The 19,479-nt window shown below is 35.7% G+C and overlaps 1 protein-coding gene across 15 annotated transcripts in view; it reads left to right on the top strand.

Annotated features, from left to right (window-relative positions):
* Window positions 1-19,479, top strand: part of supt20h (SPT20 homolog, SAGA complex component) — a 60,832-nt gene that overhangs the window by 20,099 nt on the left and 21,254 nt on the right. For all 15 annotated transcript variants that reach the window (XR_015757467.1, XR_015757466.1, XM_043692083.2 and 12 more), the window contains 7 exons: window positions 1,721-1,887; window positions 3,701-3,733; window positions 3,829-3,946; window positions 4,797-4,905; window positions 6,272-6,433; window positions 13,117-13,429; window positions 17,512-17,666. Coding sequence is in view for 13 of the 15 variants with exons in the window: in XM_043692083.2 (XP_043548018.2) it covers window positions 1,721-1,887; window positions 3,701-3,733; window positions 3,829-3,946; window positions 4,797-4,905; window positions 6,272-6,433; window positions 13,117-13,429; window positions 17,512-17,666 (1,057 nt within the window). In the remaining 2 variants the exon portion in view is untranslated. The remainder of the gene's footprint in view (window positions 1-1,720; window positions 1,888-3,700; window positions 3,734-3,828; window positions 3,947-4,796; window positions 4,906-6,271; window positions 6,434-13,116; window positions 13,430-17,511; window positions 17,667-19,479) is intronic.

Raw genomic sequence — 19,479 nt, 5'->3', positions numbered from 1 at the left:
CAGTGGGGGACTCAATTACTAGTGGTCACGAGTTCAAGGTGAGAAGGGAAAAGTTTAAGGGAGATATGCATGGATAGTCCTTTATGCAGAGGGTGATGGGCACCCAGAACCTGTTGCCTGCAGAGGTAGTAGATGCAGGCACAATAGCGTCATTTAAGATATATCTAGACCGATATATGAATGGGTAGGGAGCAGAGGGATACAGATCCTTAGAAAATAGATAACAGGTTTAGACAGACGATCTGGATTGGTGCAACCTTGGAGGGCCAAAGGGCCTGTGCCTGTGCTGTAGGTTTTCTTTGTTCTTATTCATTTTGGTTGGAAGAATAAAAAGACAATTGAAATGGAGAAAAACTGCAAAATGTTTTGGTACAGCGAGATCTAGGTGTTCTCATGCATGAGTCACAGAAATCTAGTATGCAGGTACAGCAGGAAATATCGAGGTCAAATAAAGTTTTGCCATTTATTGCTGAAGGAATGGAGTATAAAAGTAGGGAAGATTTGTTCCAACTGTACAAGGCATTAGTGAGATGGCATCTGGAGTACTGCATACAGTTTTCGATGCCTTACTAAAGGAAGAATGTAATTGCTGTTCAGAGAAGGTTCACTAGTTTGATTCCAGCGAAACTTGTTTTGTGAAGAGAGACTGAGTTGGTTAGGCCTATTCTAGTCAAAGAGGATTGACAAAGTAGATGGAGTGGATGTTTTCCATTCAGGCAATATAAAATGAGTAGTCATAGTTCATAGTTTTCGGCTAAAGGATGGCAGATTTAAATCTGAGATAAGGAGGAATTATTACTCGCAAAGGATTATAAATCTGTGGAATTCGCTACCTCAGCGTGTGGTGGACGTCACGACACTGAATAAATTTAAGGAGAAGATAGACAGATTTCTAAATAGTATTGGGTTGAAGCATTATAGGAAACAGGCAGCGATGAGATCAGCTATGATTGTATTAAATGGAGGTGCAGGCTCAAGGGTCTGAAACGCCTACTGCTGCTCCTAATTCTTATGTAAACTGAAGTTGCATTTCTGCTGGAATATATCTATCTCTTCTTTTGAACTGAACATGTTTGTACTTTGTGGCTTCTTTTTCCATAGGACATACAATCTCAATTTAGTAGACACTTAAGTAATTATCTTCCCATGTATTTTATTCAAAGCTTTAGAACATAAGAAATAGGAGGAGGAGTAGGCCAATTAGCCCTTCAACTCGGAATAAGTGAGGACAGCAGATGCTCTAGATCAGAGTCAAAGAATGTAGTGCTGGAAAAGCGCAGCCAGTCGGGCAGCATCCGAAGCAAATCAACATTTTGAGCAGAAGCCCTTCAGCAGGAATTCCTAATCCGTTAAATTAAGTCATGTTTCTTGAAAATGCAAGTTTGAACTTGCTGTTAAAAATGACTTTCTGGTATTTCTAAAAATACAAACTACCTTCACAGAACTAAAATGAAAACCCCATTTACCTCTAGTATAAAGTCCAAGATTCCAAAAAGTAATGGTGTATTTAAAACTTCATTAGTGTTGGAAAGATTTACTGGTTGAAACTCAACCTGTTTGGCCACAATATGAACAATATTCCTTGGCCCTCTATCCCGGAGTGGGTTTTGAACCCAGAAAAGATTTAACCACCAGTAAAATTTACCTTCTCATTTGTTTTTGTGCTAAGTGTAACATTTTATTTAGTTATTAAGAAGAATTAATTATTGAATCCTTTCAGGAAGCAAATGATGAATATATTTTTGAGTGGGAAGGAACAGATCAAGTTCATGCCTCCAAGTTAGTAATTTACCAGTCATCAGATGATCCCCTCTTTTATGGTAAGATACAAATGACGAAGGACCCCAAACCAGAGGAAGAAAACGAACACTTGGTTACTCACATCCCGTAAGTAGAAATTCGCTGTGCTACAGGATAGGAAGTAGGACTGGGACTGAATTGTAAGCTGTAAGAATGCAAAATAATTGTTTTGGAATAAATCTTTTTTTGTGCTCTTACAGTTGAAGCACAAAGCGAAAGCAGTAATTTCACCAATGAACGTTGTTGAAAGAAATTTCAGGGAATAGCTTTTAATGTATTTCCCACCAATGAAATAATGAAGTTACACATTTGTGTAGTGATCTGTTGGTAATAATTACATATTAGGTTTAGTGGAAGGAGTAATTTAATGCACATGAGCTGTAATAGTATACTGAAGAAACACTTCCTCACTAACAAAAATAAAAACACAAACTTTTAGAAATACTCAGCAAGTCAGGTAGCATCTGTGAAGAGAGACATCATTAATGTTTCAGAGCTCCGACTTTTCAACAGTTCTGATTAATGTTTCTGTACATTTATTTTCAATTTAAAACAAAGTAATCTGACTTGCCTGAAGCAATACTAACTAAATTTAAAATATTGTATGCAGCATTTCTTGTATTTCTGTATGTCATACTATTTCTGGCAGGCTCAACTGTAATGTTTAAAGCCTCATTATCTATACTTACTTGAAGTTCTTTCATCTACAAGGTTTAATCTGTTTTTGTTGGTCCTTAAATTCCAAGGCAATCAATGTACTGCTCACAGTACAACCACCTTAGGTTCATTTGATTTTGGTCTTCACTGGTGCGAGTTTTAGGTTTCTAAGAATATTTCTAAAAGTATTGCACAGGAACTGTTTTTGGTGGTAGTGATTATTGTTTCAGAAAATAGAGTTTTAAGAATGGGAAAGCCTTATAGTATTTGAAAAAAAACAGGGTGAAGAAAGAGGGGACGGATTCAGATTTCCCCAGCTGCCCCTCTCCAATATTGGTACTACTGATTGCTGACTCAATCCTTTGCTGTGAGCTCCTTCCCCTATCTGAGTGACCCTGACTTACCCCCTGCCAACCATTCTGTCTTTAACTGGTACTCCAGCCCCCAACCGTCACAAACAACCATTGCCTTCTTTCCCTCTACTTTCCCTGTACTCTTCCTTCCTATCCTTAACTGTTGGCTACAATGCCACATGAAGAAGATTTATAAACCAAATGCTCTCGGCTGCCTCTAAGCATCAATTTAAAATGTTAGCAAGGGAGGCAAGCAATTTACTGTAATGATTCCTTTTAAACTGTTTCAGGTTAGGGAATTATTCAGCTGGAAAGTGCAATTATCATTTTGTCCTGAAACTGTTGTGCTCAGATTCAGTGACAATGATGTCACAAAGAATAGCCCGGTGTGTGTGATTCAAAAGGATCAAAGCATCATTCTGGTTATGTAACAAAATGCTTTGTAATTACTAAATATTATGTTAAAAGATAGAAATTTATAAGCGTGGGTTTATGAAACCTGTCAGGACATTCCAAAATGTATTCTAGTTAATGAAAGTTTGAAATTCTACCACGTCTATCTTTCACTGAGTCCGTGGTCAATTTGTCCTACATGTACAAAGTGAATGACTCTGTTTTTCACTAGTTCAGGAAAAAATGTTTACCAGGAGCTAACTTAACTGTTCCTAAATATCCATTGGTTCTTTTAAATTAAACTGAATTCTCACTTGCACATTGCATTAAAAGATTGCACCTTACTACTTGCTAAAGTTTCAGCTGATGTTTAAAATAAGGCTTGAACCAATAGCATTCTAACACAAGAGTTGATCATATCAAACTTGCAGAAATGTGTTTGTAATTGAATTGTCAATCCACAAATCCAAACTAAAAAATATTGTTTTGTACAACAGGTTCCCTATAGGTACAAAGGCAGAAGCTGACAGGTGAGTGCGCTGCATTTTCTGTCCTCTACATTACTGGTTATCACAGTTTTCATAATAAGGATATGGTGATTAAAATCTAACTTGTTAAACCTTAGGTTTGTAAGGCAGTATTTTGAGGTTTTGCAGCAGGACACCAAATGCCCAGTGAAGATTTCTCACAATTCAGCTGGCTCAGTGAGTCAGAGTCACTTATCTCCTGGGAAAGAAATTGAGGTGAGTTCACAGCATATGCTTCTCAATTTAAAGTTCGAATTTATAAAGGTTCAAGTTTGATTTGAATTCAGCACTATTACTTTTTTGAAGAATTCTGTCCATTTTCTTTATCTGTATCCATATTTTGGATAGTTCCTTTAGTGAAATTCTAATTGAAATTAGGTTTTTTTTGTGTAGTAGAAACTCACCTTCAACAAACTGTTGTGATTTATAAGCAAAGTTGAATTTAAGCATAAACTAATTATGCCTGTCTCTGATATAAGTCCCTGTGAGACTATGCAACCTTCACTGCTCTTTATTTCAACCCTAAACTGGCACCTTTTCCGTTAAAAACGAGGTAATATTTATATATAGCTACTGATTTGATGTTGATTTTAATGTTGATTAATAGCCCATAGTAATTGTGTTACTGTCAGTCAGCAATCTCATTATGGAAGTTGCATGAGATTTTAATTAGGGAATAAAAAACTGTGTAGTTATAGCTTATATTCTTCTACATGTAAAGTATGTGCAATGGTGAAAAAAATTGATCTTCCAAAACAAAGTAAGGCCTATAATTTTCAGTCTGGAATACTCACGTGTTACATGGCTGTCATAGTTACCTTCACACACATTGTAGTAGACAATGCAATCTGCATATTGTTAGGAACAAAGTGAGCAGAGGATGGAAATAATTTCCTGTGTAAAATGGTCTTTCATTTCAAAAATAACTAGTGTATTTGTTAAATGCTATGATGTATTGGCATGTTGTGATTATCAAAGTGAAAATAGCATGTGACCTAAAGAAAAATGTGTTCTCTATAATTCTGTACAATATTTATTTTATTAGCCATGTTCTTATTTTTTATAGCAATCTGAAGAAATTTCTGGATCTGTCCAATCTTCTATACTGGGGAAGGGTGTGAAGCACCGCCCGCCACCCATTAAACTCCCTAGTGGCGCCAGTAACAGTTCTTCAGGTAAATGTTTCCATGATTGTTTATATCCCAACTGCAATCATCTCTGATTATGCCTATGTTGATTCACAAATGAAGATGATTACTCTTCAGAAGAATGGAACTGAAACATCTAGCAAAGATTTATTACCAAAATGTAACATTATGTTGTGACTTCTTGGGATTAAGGTACTACTCTATGCTAGCCTTATTATTTCATAGTGGCATTTCTGCTTTCTTGTACAGTGACCATTCTCCTTCTCATTCCAATCCTTTCTGTTTTGATTGCATTTAATTAAGGGATTTAGAAATCCAATGATAATCATTCTTTGTGTAGATAAAAATCAATATATTGGCTTTACAAATCAAATAAAAATGGTGAAGGTTATCATCTGTATTCTTCACCAATAAGATGAAGGGCAGTAATTAAAAGATATTCTTGAAAGACATGTGAATAATTTTCTTATGTTGCCAAACACCTTTTGGCTGGTCTGTTTGTCTGCTGAAGTGAGAAATCTATAAATGTGATTATTTTAAAATGGTAATGTGATTAATTTAAAAACACATAATTAGTGCAAATAAAATTTGGGCTTTTGTCCAGTTGTAACATTATTGTTAAAATTCTCCATGTTGTTCTTCCTTCACTCCTGCTTGATGTTGCAGACGATCATCGAAAATGCTGTTGTTTGATTAGTTGAATACCTTTAGAGTCAGCATATATCTGATCTTGAGGACCAAGAAGTACAAAGATAGATAGATAGATACACACACATATATATTTGCTCAATCATGCTTCATCTGACCAACTTGTTAGATTACAACTGTTGTGTGCTTGAAACTGGAAAAATTAAAGAGAAAAACTCCTCAAGGTTTGACATTATTTACAAGTAATGTGATAGATAATTTACTTAATATAGGTTACCAATTTGAGTGGACTGTCAAGGATGTTCTGATTGCATTAAGAAGCTGGTTTCTTCTTTGAAAGAAGAATGAGTCACTACAGGATGCTGTCGCTTGTATTCTTGGAGGTGTACGTTTTGGAAAAAATAAAGATAGATTGGGGAGTAAAAATTAAGAAAATAAGTTGGTGATCAGTTCGAAAAGGAACAGATTTGTTGGATCAAGCAGTCTATTTCTGTTTATAAGTTTTCCTTTGTCTCCAATTATAAGCAACATGGAAAATAGGAGAAGAGATTAACAAGGACTAGGAAACAAGTCCATCTATTTTCTTGTGGAGAAAAGTGTACCTAATGTCTTAGAGGATGAGCAAGACAGGGACTAAAAAAATGCACGGAGTGGAAAATTAAGACATCCATTTGCTCAGAGCTTGATGGTAAATTTAATTTTAAAATAGAATAGTGAACTAAAATATGTTCTTGCTCTGTTTTAGGAAATGTCTTTAGTCCATTGCAATCAAGTGGCCACCTGAAATCCACAACTCCCCCTCCTCCACCAACCAAAAGTGTTAATCTGCCTAGAAAGCATTCTATGGATCTTAATCAAGTGAACATCCTCTCACCACCAGCCATGTCTCCAGTGGGTTCTTCACAAAGTGAGTGGAATAACTAGCAACATATTTGTGACTAGTTCTCTGTAAGTGGTGTATATACACATTAAGAAGCTAAATTGCGTAGTATGGCTTTTCCCTAAAATGCCTTCTCTAATGTTGAATTTGTGCCACATTTAAATGTATTATTTAATTAAGTTTGATGTATATAATTGTATAATACCTCATTTTGTATGTCTGTGTACTCAAAATAGTCAAAAGTAAAAATAAATGAGTGCTGTGGTTGACAAATTGAACCTTTTACAAGCATTGGTGTAAAATGAATGTGTAAAAGAGTTGATGATAAAAGATAGTGATAATTTCAATGAATTGGAGTTTACATGCTTGAGGTACTCTAATTCCATAAGACACGAGGTAAAAGACAAAGCAAAATTACTGAAAGAAACACATCAAATATTAGCCTTAGAAGTGGTAAAATGCATTAGAAATGTGAACTGGAGTTGCTAAATTACCGTAGGTGATAGCAGCAGCTTGCATTTATATAGCGCCTTGAGGAAAATCTGGACAAAGTGTTTCAGAGGAGTGCTATCAAACAAAATTTCACACCAATCCACAATAGGAGCAATGACCAAAAGCTTGGTCAAAGAAGTATTTTTAAAGGAGGAAAGAGAGGCATATTTCAGGATTTGAGAACATGAAACTGGGAACTGGACTGCCGCTTGAACCCGCTTTGCTGTTCAATGTGATCATGTCTGATCTGACTGTGGCCTTAACTCAAGTTTTCTGCCCTCCTCCCTTTGTACTCAACCAAAATAACCTTGTCAAATGAATCCAGGCCAGAGAGTGCTATATGAAGCAACAAGACAGGTGTTTTCCTCGATAATGGTGCATGACAGATCTGTACCTCCTTACCTAGTGAGTGTCCTAGCATACTAAAAACAATTAACCAAAATATGTAACTCTAACAACATAGCCAACCATTAACAACCACAAAAGTGTCTAGATCAATTTCAAATATATCAACTGACTGAATTCCTGCTGCTGTCTGCCATAGAGAATTCCAAAGATTAAGGACCGTTTGTGAGAGAGAATTCTTTCTAATCTCTGTCTTAAACTGAGCTCTTAATTCTGGAACCCCACGAGGGGAAACATTTTCTCTGAGCCTGATCATTTCTTATTCTACTAAACTCTTATGAGTGTAGGCTTAGTCTGCTCAACCTTCCCTCACAAAACGAGCCCTTCGCATCAACTTACTAAATCCTGTCTGAACAACCTGCATTGCAAATATATTCCTCCTTAATTAAGGAGACCAAACTGTCCGCAGTACTCTAGCTGTGGTCTCACTAGTGCCCTGAACAGTTGTCGTAAGACTTCTGTACTTTAATTCATTCTCCCTCACATTACTTGTATATGAGCCACTTTTTGTGGTTCATATACAAGGACACAGGACATCTATGTCCCCCATGTCCTAACGCATTCTGCCATCCCTTTCCATTTAGTTCATTTGCTTTTGTGTTTTTCCTGCCAAAATGGACAATGTCACATTCATCTTTATTCTCCATCTGTTAATTTTTTGCCAACTCAATCTACCTATATCCCTTTTACAGATTCTTAGAATCTCCCTCACAATTTGCTTTCCTAACTGGATTTGTAATCTAAGCGATTAGGCTGCAAAATAATTGGTCCTTTCAGCCAAGTGAATAATATAGTTTTAGTAAATAGTTCAGGCCTCAACACTGACATCTTTGGTACTTCATTATTTTCAGTTTGAAACCTGAAAATATTCTCAGTTATCCAACTATCTGGTTTCCTGTTAAATAGCTAATGCTATATCTGGACTAATAGACTACTCCTAATGCCATGAGGTATACGCACCTGAAGGCACAGCCACCAGTGGTAAAACGTGGTGGAAATTAGGAATATACAGAAATGTCAGAATTTGAGGAGTGCAATGACCTTAGAGGGTTATAGGGCACAAGGAAGTTACAGAGATGGCAAGAGCTAAGGACGTGGAGATGTGAAATAATGATGAGAACTTTAAAAATGATAAATTACCAGATTAAGACCCGATATTCATAACAAGCGCAATGGTGACAGATGAACAGAACTTAGTACTTGAATTACTTTGCAGTAATCTTGCATACAGAGTAGATGATTTTTTCCCCCCCACATCTCACAACAGCATTTAACAATATGAAATGGATGAAAACTACAAAGCAGGTCAGATGAGTGATGTCTGTTTTTAGATAACATGCTAAACACAGTTCCCATCTGCCTGATCTGTTCATTTGAATAAATGAATAAAAGGTTCTGCTCCATTGTTTGAAGGAAGTCACTATTACTTGATCAGTACCAGTAAAGATTGACATAGCTTTTTGGGGAATATTGCTGGCACAGAATGGCTTTCGTGTTGTTCACATAACAATGGCTGGATTTCAAATGGTATTTCTCTGTATGCAGTGCTTCGCAGTGTTTAGACATGAAAAGTACTGTATAAAAATCTAGTGATATATTTCAATATAAATATTTTGTAGCAATTATTTTTATTTGTTACAACATTTTTGCTTAAATTACTCTTGTAAGTCACTGTACTGTCTCACAATAGTAATAACTGCATCAAACTCTTTTATCGTACACCTCGATAATTAACTGAAAAAAAAAGCTGAGGAATAACTAATACTTAAGAGCATTTCAGTGCCAATTAAGTGAGATTGTGGAGAGAATTTGTCTCTTCAGTAATTTTTAAAATAATTTATCGTGCGCACACAGTGCACATTTTTGAACTGTTAGAGACTTTGTATAAGCGTGAATGTAAATGCATGTTAATTTGTGTGCCCCTAGAGATGCTGAGTTATGGTTTACAAGCCAAGATGAAGTCAAGTGCGTGTTTTTCCACAATACAATTTATTTTTCACCTTTTAGATGTACCACTAGGGTACATGCATATAACTGTTAAAATCATCTGCAGAATAAAGCAATTCCTGCAGCTATGTGGAATTGATCTGAATAGATTTACATGTGGCTATATTTAAATTGGAAGCAGTATTATTGTAAGTATTCAGTGGTTGAACCTTCTAAAATATTTAAGAATAATTGATCCATCTTCCTTATAAAGTAAATCTTCTACTGCCAGACCCTTACTGGTATCATTCTGCTCAAATCTAATCCTTTACTGTCTTAAATCTTATTCATGTGAAGCCTCAGCTACAAAGTAAGCCTGAGATATTGGTCGAGCAAGTAAACCTAACAGTAAAGAGAAATTTTAGGAGAGTGTAGAGGAACAAATTAATTTTAAAATTTATTAATTTTACATCTATTTATGGGAATGAGTTGGTTCCAAATAGTATGTAAAGACTTTACGTATATTTTACATTAGAAATTATTTGAGTCATGATATGCATTTGAAAATCTGATTCTTCTTCACTGGCAATGGTTAGCAGAACATCTAAACCAGGACAGTCACATAAGATTGCCCACTTCTTTAAGAGAATTCCAGGCAAACTATCTTCAACTTTTGTAAATGTACATTTAGTGGTATAACTGTGCAGCTCAAGATAGCTCAAAGGATTTCTGGAAATTATTTGCTGAGAATTTCTAAGTTATAACTAAAAGCTAAAGTATGTTGACAACCCACATAATCATTATACCAAGCAATCTACTGGGGATGTTGAAGTTGAGCCTGAGAATTTAAAGCAATCTAAAGTTAAGTAAAATTAGAATTCTTTTTACTAGTAATTTCAGTACAATTTATAACTTATAGCTCTGAGGTTAATGCCATCATCACGAAAGATTTTTCATATTTCTTGCAATGACATCATAATTTACATACTCTGCAATTTGTACCTTGGTTTGTTTCACAATATTTAAAATTTATGTCTGCCTTGTACCATTTTCGTTACCTAAAATGTGATATAAACAGAATAAAAACCATTTGATGCAATGTATATATACCCTGCTTGTTACATTAACTGTAACATATTCTTTTACTTAGAGTCATAAAGATACACAGCACAGAAAAAGACCCTTCGGTCCAACCCGTCCATGCCAACCAGATATCCTAACCTAATCTAGTCCCATTTGCCAGCATTTGGCCAATATTCCTCTAAACCCTTCTACTCATATACCTATTCAGATGCCTTTCAAATGCTGTAATTGTACCAGCCTCCATCATTTCCTCTGGCAGCTCATTCCATACACGTTCCACTTCTGTGTGAAAAAGTTGCCCCTTAGGTCCCTTTCATATCTTGCCCCCTCACTCTAAACCTATGCCCTCTAGTTCTGGACTCCCCACCCCAGGGAAAAGACCTTATCTATTTATCCTATCTATGCCCCTCATGGTTTTATAAACCTCTATAAGGTCACCCCTCAGCCTCCGAGAAAACAGCCCCAGTCTGATCCCTATAGCTCAAATCCTCCAACCTTGGCAACATCCTTGTAAATCTTTCCTGAACCCTTTCAAGTTTCACAACATCCTTACGATAGGGAAGAGACCAGAATTGCACACAGTATTTCAGAAGTGGCCTAACCAATGTCCTGTACAGCCACTACATGACCGTTCAAATCTTATACTCTTCTAACCATAGATGGGTTCAGGCTAGTATGTGCTTTGGGATGTCCACTAGTCATGAAAGACGCTATATAAATGCAAGGGGCTAGATTAGAGTGGTGCTGGAAAAGCACAGCAGGTCAGACAGCATCCAAGGAGCAGGAAAATCGACATTTCGGGCAAAAGCCTTTCATCAGGAATGAAAGTTATATAAATGCAAGTCTTTTCATTTTCAAGAATTATTACATTTGAGATTTGGGAAATATAGAAACTAGGATCAGGAATGCCTTTGAATCTGCTGCACCTTCATTATGATCATGACTGATCTTTTATTTGTTATTATGCTTTATAGAGATCTTTGACTTAAATGTCTTCATCCTATGTGGCTAAATTTTTTGTCTGGACACTATAGCCATGGCTTGATCAAGTTGATAATTGATCTGAAAATTTGGACAAGCTGCTAATTTGGTTTAGTGATACAGGCACACTGGAAATAGTCTGAGTTTGACCAGCGCATGAGAGGAAACTTTTTCTACAACAAGAAGGTGCACAAACTCAGAGAAATCACAACCTCGTGTTGAAACTGATCTTGAGTCAATTAATGAACAGAAGTTTTCAATATGAAATAAACAGAGGGTATATAATTAGTATGGAAATAGATGGTTGGTGAAAATGCAAAACAAAAAGAGGGGAAGGAGATTCTAAAAGTTGAGAATTATTTGAAGCAGCTTTGAAAATAACCAACATGACTGAAGAATTAAGTTGCTGGAATCTATATTTGAACCAGAAAATTAATAATGATCTAGGGGGACAGAGAGGTCTCCAGTTTTATTGGAGGAGTATGTGTGAGACCAGTGGAGGACTCAAAGGATAAAATAATTACAGGATGAGAAACAAGCTAAATCAAAGTGCAGGATTCTGTTTGATAACAAAGCATATAAACATAATATTGCAAAAGCAAACTACATTAATTTTACATATTTGTCAATTATTTTAAAGTAATTTTCTTCTGAATAGATTCCTGGATACAATACATCAAAGCATCTAAAAAAGTGAATTCATTGCTTTTGAACCTAAACCTAGTAGCTGTAATACAATGTAACATCCCATCAGTTCTGTCAGATTTTTTTTAAAACAGATGGATTACAACTGTAGAGTTTGTTTTTTATTCCATTACTTGTTTCAAAAACTCCTGCATAGTTTGTGAAAATATAGAACAAATTACTGATTTCTTGCGATACCCACCGAGATATATTTCCCACTTTGTTAAATGTGAAGGACATTTGTAGTTCCAATTGAACTGATTTGGGTGCTAAACTTAAGATAGTGTGTGTTCTTTTTCACTTAGCATTCACATGGTACATTCAAATTTCTGTCAGATCTTTTATTTGTGGACTCTCAAATTGACCTCTAGTTTTTTTTTTAATAGAGCTTTACAAGGAATTCTGCTATTCAAGATAAAATTTGACTGTACAGTTTTTACGTTTCAAAATTAACTTTGTTAGGAGAGTCTTAAAACACTTAAGTGCAACAGTTATTAAAGTTTCATTCTTATCTTTGGTACAAGCTGTCCCCAAAGTATATTCACTTGTTTTTCCAATTTCTAAAAATTATCAATAGTTGCAATACAACTTGTTTTCTTTGTATGTATGACAATTGCCACTTATGTATCACAACTGCAGATTGTTGCGCTTAGAACTGAGTAAAAGATTAATTCACTTTGGTACTTCATTCCATGTATGGCTAAAATATGCTATTAAACTATTTAATTGTATAATATCACAATATGTATTAAATATTTAACTATTTTGATACATATCGGCAAAGGTTTAAAGTTACAGCTACTGACCTAAGTCTGATTTTATTTTCCAATAACTACTCAGGCAGTGGAGCACTTCTTCAAAGGCTAGTTTTCCTATTTAGATATTGCAGCTGCAGTGTTAAACTATAATATTATTCAAACTAAATAGGTGGAAAGTGACTTGATTTCCAGCTTACAGATGACCATGCAATCCACTTGACAGTAGTACATACAATTGCAAGTCACTATTTCTGTTTATTTGAGTAAATTTGTTTCCCCTTCACATTAACATTAAATGTTTCTTTTTGGTCAGTTTTACAGAAAACCTCTACTTCGGTTTTAAAGTAATAACCTAGCACTTTTTGTTTTCTTAATGAGCAGGATCTGGGACTCCCAAGCCATCTACCCCCACACCAACCAACACCCCTTCATCAACTCCACACCCTTCTGATGTGCAAACCCCAGCATCTACAGCCACTCCCTCAGCTACCCCCTCAACACAAGAATCAGGCCTCAATCCGCAGACCCTTTTAACCCCTTTTGCCCAACAGCAGATGGCTCTCAGTCAAGCTCTGCCAGTAATGACCATTCCTCTTTCCACTATGGTAACTTCCATTACAACAGGGAGTTCATCCTCCCAGGTGATGACAAACCCAGCGGGTCTCAACTTCATCAATGTAGTGGGCTCAGTTTGGTAAGAATATTTATAAATCTTTTAACCCTATTTAAACATTTTAATTGTTGTATTAATCATAAAAGCCAAAGTGTACTTTTACTTTATTTCAATGTTATTGACTTTTGCTGTTGCTAACTGTGATAACAACATGTTCTGACACTACATTCAGCATCTTTCATACACCGCAGAAGCAAACTTATCAGATTGCAGGGTGAAATAATGTCTGCCTTGATGCCATAATGACAGATACAGCAAAATTATGCCTTTCTCTTTGCTGCTCTTTTTTATACTGTGGTTCCTTTATACTGTGGTTCTGCATGATGAGTTTTATTGTTTTCCACAGCTTGTTTATTCCAGTTGTTTTGGTTGTTGAAGAGGTTTTATGGCTTCAGAAACATAAGGAAAGGCTTAACTTTCCAGATGTAAGAGCTCATAGAGTTGGAAGTAACATTAAAGTGGAGTGAAGATGGGTCAATGGACAGAAAGCACAGTAGAATTAATCGGACATTTTCAAGGTAGTTAGCTGTGATTAGTAAAGTGCTGCAAGGATCAGTGCTGAGGCCTGAACTATTTGCAGTTTATGTTCATGATTTGGATGGAGAGATGGAGATTATTGTGTTCCAAGCCAGCTGATTATATAAAGCTGTATGGTGATGAAAGCTATGAAGAGGACACAAAGTGCCAGCGAAAGATAACTGAGTGGGAAACAAAGTTGGTAGATGGAGTATAATATGGACAACTGACAGCAATTTGATAAGAATAGAAAAGAAAAATATTTTAAAAAGACTTGAAACTTAAATGTTGATATAGATAGATATTTGGGTGTCTTCATATAAGGAACGCAGTTATGTATGTACCGTAAACAATTAGAAAAGCAAATGGCACGTTTATCTTTCTTTCAAGGGGTCAAAAGTACAAGAGTAAAGAAGTCTTGCTACTGTTACACACGCTTTGGTGATACCACACATGGAGTATTGTGCATAGTTTTAGTCTCCCTAAGAGAGGATATCCTTGACTTGAAGGTAATACAGCAAAGATCCTACTAGATTAGCTCCTGAAATGTTAGGATTATGCTTTGATAAGAAACTGAGGAAAGCAAGCCTATGTGAGCTGGAGTGATGTAGAATAAAATGTAACCTCATTGTCAAACCCTTCGGAATTTTTCATGGTATTGTTCATGAGAGCCAGTTTACCCTGTTTGGGGAAACAGGCTTTGAAAAGCTCTCAAGCATGTCATAAAACATCTGTGGAAAACAAAATTGAGATATTATTTCAAGTCATTAAAAAATTCATCCAGTATTTTCAGATACTACCTGAACTGAGTGTTTTGCTACATTTTCTATTCATTTCAGCGTCCATGGAATATTGTTTTTTGGATTTGTGTTCAGTTTTTTTCTACTCTCTCAAATCACCAGCAGTCACCTCATTTCATGCTTTCTTGGAAATTTTTTTTAGCCATACTTCTTGCCCATTCTCTTTATTGTGCCATCTGAAATTATCATTTGATCATCTTGGCCCTCTTGAGTTTTTCCTTTGAAACTAATAATTATTTCATGGGATAAGTTCAGGAATATTGGTTTTACACAACATTTAATAACTGGAACTTGTTTTGTACTATTACAAGCCATTTTTTGGATTTAATTTTTAATTGTTGACTGGTTTTTGACATTTTAGTTTTCCTTCAGGTTTTTGATATAAGTAAAGAAAAATGTTACCTTCCTCCAGAGTAGCATGGTTTACTCCAATTAATCAGTAATCCTTTTCCCTCAGAAAATGAATTATTTGCTAGTTATCTCAAGCACTTGTAATCAAACATCCAAGTCTTTTCACATTACTGCACAATCAGTATTCAACATAACAGATAATTCAGAATAAACACTTTCTATTGATTGTGGAAGGAAATTAAACTGCTTACCTTGTACAGTCATCTTCATTACTAAGAAGCATTCCCCATGAAGTAAAAATTCTTTCATCTAGCCCCTTTATCCCTCCAGTTAGAGAAGAAATGTTCATGATATAATCTGTATATCTCCCTTCTCAAAAACAATTGCATTTCATATTTTATTCCTTGTACTACAGAAATGGTGCAATGTTCTCTTTATATCTGTGGCATTCTTAAAAGGTGATGATTTTCATTGGCATTATATAAATAAGCAAGTATTGAGAAGATCTGTAGCTCAGGTTGAGGTTCTGGATGTGGGTTTGCTCACTGAGCTGGAAGGTTCATTTTCAGACGTTTCGTCACCATAATAGGTAACATCTTCAGTGAGCCTCCAGACGAAGCACTGCTGATGTTTTCTACTTTCTGTTTATATGTTTCCTGCTTTCTATTTATATACTAATAGGAATCAGGAAATACCAGCAGTGCTTTGTCCGGAGGCTCACTGAAGATGTTACCTAGTATGGTGAAGAAACATCTGCAAATGACCTTCCAGCTCAGCAAGCAAACCTACATCCGGATATATAAATAAATGTTCATTCAAAGATAAAGTTCAAAGACAGCCTTATAAAGTGTTGACTTTTTCTTACAACTTTTAATAGTATAATTGGAATGTAGTATTAACAAAAAGAAATAAATGTCTTTATATTGTCTATTCGTGCATTCCAAGAACAAAGCTCAACTACCAGTTCTAAATCATTGAAAATCTATTTTTAAGAAAGAGTTGTTTACCTGATCAAATACAGTATGTGCTGTTCAATGTATTTATTGCTATTTTAACCCTTTCTAATTCAAAACCTTTCCAAATGATCAACTTTTTGAGTAATAGTTAAACCCTCCCCCATCCAATTAATTAATGCTGCTACTGAGTCAGCATATTAAAATGGCAAAAGTACCACAAAATGTTATCATTAATGTTAAAACTGGAATTGTAACCAGAAATAAATATTTTGAGTTTGTTTTGTCTTGATGTGAAAGGAGAGCCAAGCAAGAGTACTTCCAGTATTAAGTATAGTCCTCTGTCTGTGCATCATACACCTTTAATGTTTTTAAGTAATTACCCTTTGAATCATGTTAGTAAATAGTTTTCCTGTCAGAAACTTAACATTCTAACTTCCGTTCTCACCCAGCACTGTTACCATTGTGCAGAATTAGAATACAGTTAATTTCCCTGAAATGAATGATTATGCTTTGAATAGACATGAATGTCCATCTAAAAACACATGAACTGCATACCAATTATTGGCACAACAATACACATCCAAGCCAAGATATATCGGATCTCTCTAACCTCCATCACAATGGTGGCAGAAGTCACTATAGTCCAATGTCTTAATGGACAAAAAAAATTTGTTTGTAAAACAATAACTTATTTCCAATTACTGTTAATATATGTATAAGTATATACTTTTTTCTTAATTATTGATACCTGAACACATTTTTAAAGTGTCTTAACCATATCATATTAAATAATGTCATAATTGGCAATGGTACATGGCCGTTATAGAATACTATTTGACAATATTATGAAAGGTCTGTTAAGGCTTGCAATCTGTTTTGAGAATTTTAAAATTACAGTGTCTATTAAAATTGCTACTCCAATAAATGAAAGTAAATCCAGATTTCAAAAACTTAAAACATTTATGTTTGTTTTTGTTTTTGTTGCCTTTCCTGAATGCTTGCAATTCCTTTATTTAAACTTAAATTGATTACAAGTAGCCACTTATACTCCATGTGTGGTCTAAGTCATATGGTATTAAATGTTACTTCTTGCTTGGTGTGGTATTCTGTGGTTCTAACTGCATGTTTCAAAATTTTTGCTTGTCTTTTTAATTATCCTAATTGTGATGACACTTAAGTCTATTTGGTCAGCTTTTATACGAGGTCTTTTACCTGATTTATTTACATTAACTTTGTGCCTTTTGGGATTTATTTCCTATAACCATATTAGATATGTAATTTCATGATTCTATAGCTTCACACTAAGTCTGCATGTTTATTTTAACCCTTTTGTTTACAAGTGATGCTGATAAAAATATGTGACCTACTAGTTACAATAAATCAGAAACATATGTAAAATATATTTGTTTTTTCCACTAAAATAAAACAGAAGTGTGTGGATAATATATTTATTTTTTTCTCCACCCCACCCCATCCCTAGTGGAGCACAGACATTGATGAGTGGCTCAAATCCTATGCTGGGGAGTAATGCTGGTACCATAACTCCTTCAGGTTTAAATCTAAGCAGCATTCTACCACCAGCAGGACTGGTGCCAAGCTCACTGCCAGCTGCCATGCAATCTGCAGCTCAAGCAGGTTAGTACTGAGCAAGACACCTGGTCAGTGAGGTTCTTGAAATATTTTAAACAATTACTCTTTATCTTGTATACCTTTTGCTTTCAGTGTACCTGCACTTAAGGAAATCCCTCTTAACATTGGTTAAAATTGTGTGAAATCCAGAATTTTCTTTTCAACTTGGATATGGAAAAGAAAAAAAAACTGACTCACAATTGTTATAGCTCTGAAGAAAGTCGTTCAAACCATTGTCTACTATAAAGACAGTTTCATTTTATTTTCTGTTATGCTGTTTGCATACTGAAATGGAAAAATAACTGTTAAGAACCAAGAATTGTGGGATTGCTGCACTTTAAAAACAAGTTACTGAAACTCATTGTATGTGCTTTATTTTTCTGTGTTCAAGCAGTAAGGGAAACTGTCAATGGCATGGCATCAGGGGATATGTGTAGGGTTAGATTTAACCAACAACACGGAGCTGATTGGGTTTGTGCAGTTGTGACCAACGTGGATGCCAAAGATAATCAGCCTGATGGCGACTTTCAAATTGGTTGCCAGGTGGCTAAACAATTTGTGTGGACAATACAGGGAGGAAGCCTTTGGACCTCTGAATTGATTGGGCATATTGTGTGTTTTCATTCTGAAGTAGTTTTACCTGAAGCCAGAAGAAACACGATTATTTTTCACCCACCATTTGCTGTGAACTGTTGCCTTTAAAGAGTAACTTAAGGGACTTTACAGTTATGTACTAATTATCTTGCGCCTCCTGCAAAGGAATCTGGAGAAAAAAGATTGAAAAACCGAATATCCTGGCAAGCTAAAGGATCATCCTAGCAAGCCTTATGAAATGGTGCTATTGAGCTGTGGTTCCCAGTTGTTTCTCTTCATTCCTAAAACCACATTTTTTTGTTTGCCTGTGTATGTATGTATATGAATTTTAGAAGGGGGTTCGAGTTCTAACTAGTAGAGCCATACATTGATACTTCATAGATGTTTACTCATGATTACAATTTTCTTATTTGCAATAAATGGTTATTTTTAAGTACAGGAACCTGGTCACTGTTTTCTGTTAACTTGGTTCCATCAAATAGGTATATTGGGATGTTGAATGCTTTGATTATATTGTCAACATTTTGCTAATCCCAAGAGCACTGGGCTTTCAGAATCAGCACACTTTCCCAAGTAGATCATAATACTGCTGCTTGAAAGGGGTCAGAAAAGATTTACAAGAATGTTGGAGGATTTGAGCTATAGGGCGAGGTTGAATAGGCTGGGGCTGTTTTCCCTGGAGCGTCGAGGCTGAAGGGTGACCTTATAGAGGTTTGCAAAATTATGAGGGGCATGGATAGGATAAATAGGCAAAGTCTTTTCCCTGGTGTCGAGGAGTCCAGAACTAGAGGGCATAGGTTTAGGGTGAGAGGGGAAAGATATAAAAGAGACCTAAGGGGCAACCTTTTCAAGCACAGGGTGGAACGTGTATGGAATGAGCTGCCAGAGGATGTGGTGGAGGCTGGTACAATTGCAACATTTAAGAGGCATTTGGATGGGTATATGAATAGGAAGGGTTTGGAGGGATATGGGCCGGGTGCTGGCAGGTGGGACTAGATTGGGTTGGGATATCTGGTCGGCATGGACAGGTTGGACCGAAGGGTCTGTTTCCATTCTGTACATCTCTATGACTCTATACTGAGTTCCATTCCCCTGCTTGCTTCCTGTAGCTCTGCACATTATTCATTTTCAGAAAGCAATCTAATTCCCATTTGAATGCTTCAATTGAATCTGTTTCCATCACACTCTCAAGAAGTGCTTTGTGAACCCTTAATGAGAAAAACTT

This window comes from Chiloscyllium plagiosum, unplaced genomic scaffold (genome assembly GCF_037043375.1).
Source record: "Chiloscyllium plagiosum isolate Xiang-an unplaced genomic scaffold, Cpla_swu_hap1 HiC_scaffold_6, whole genome shotgun sequence".
NCBI classification, from domain to species: domain Eukaryota; kingdom Metazoa; phylum Chordata; class Chondrichthyes; order Orectolobiformes; family Hemiscylliidae; genus Chiloscyllium; species Chiloscyllium plagiosum.
This window is presented reverse-complemented; position numbering and strand designations above follow the sequence as displayed.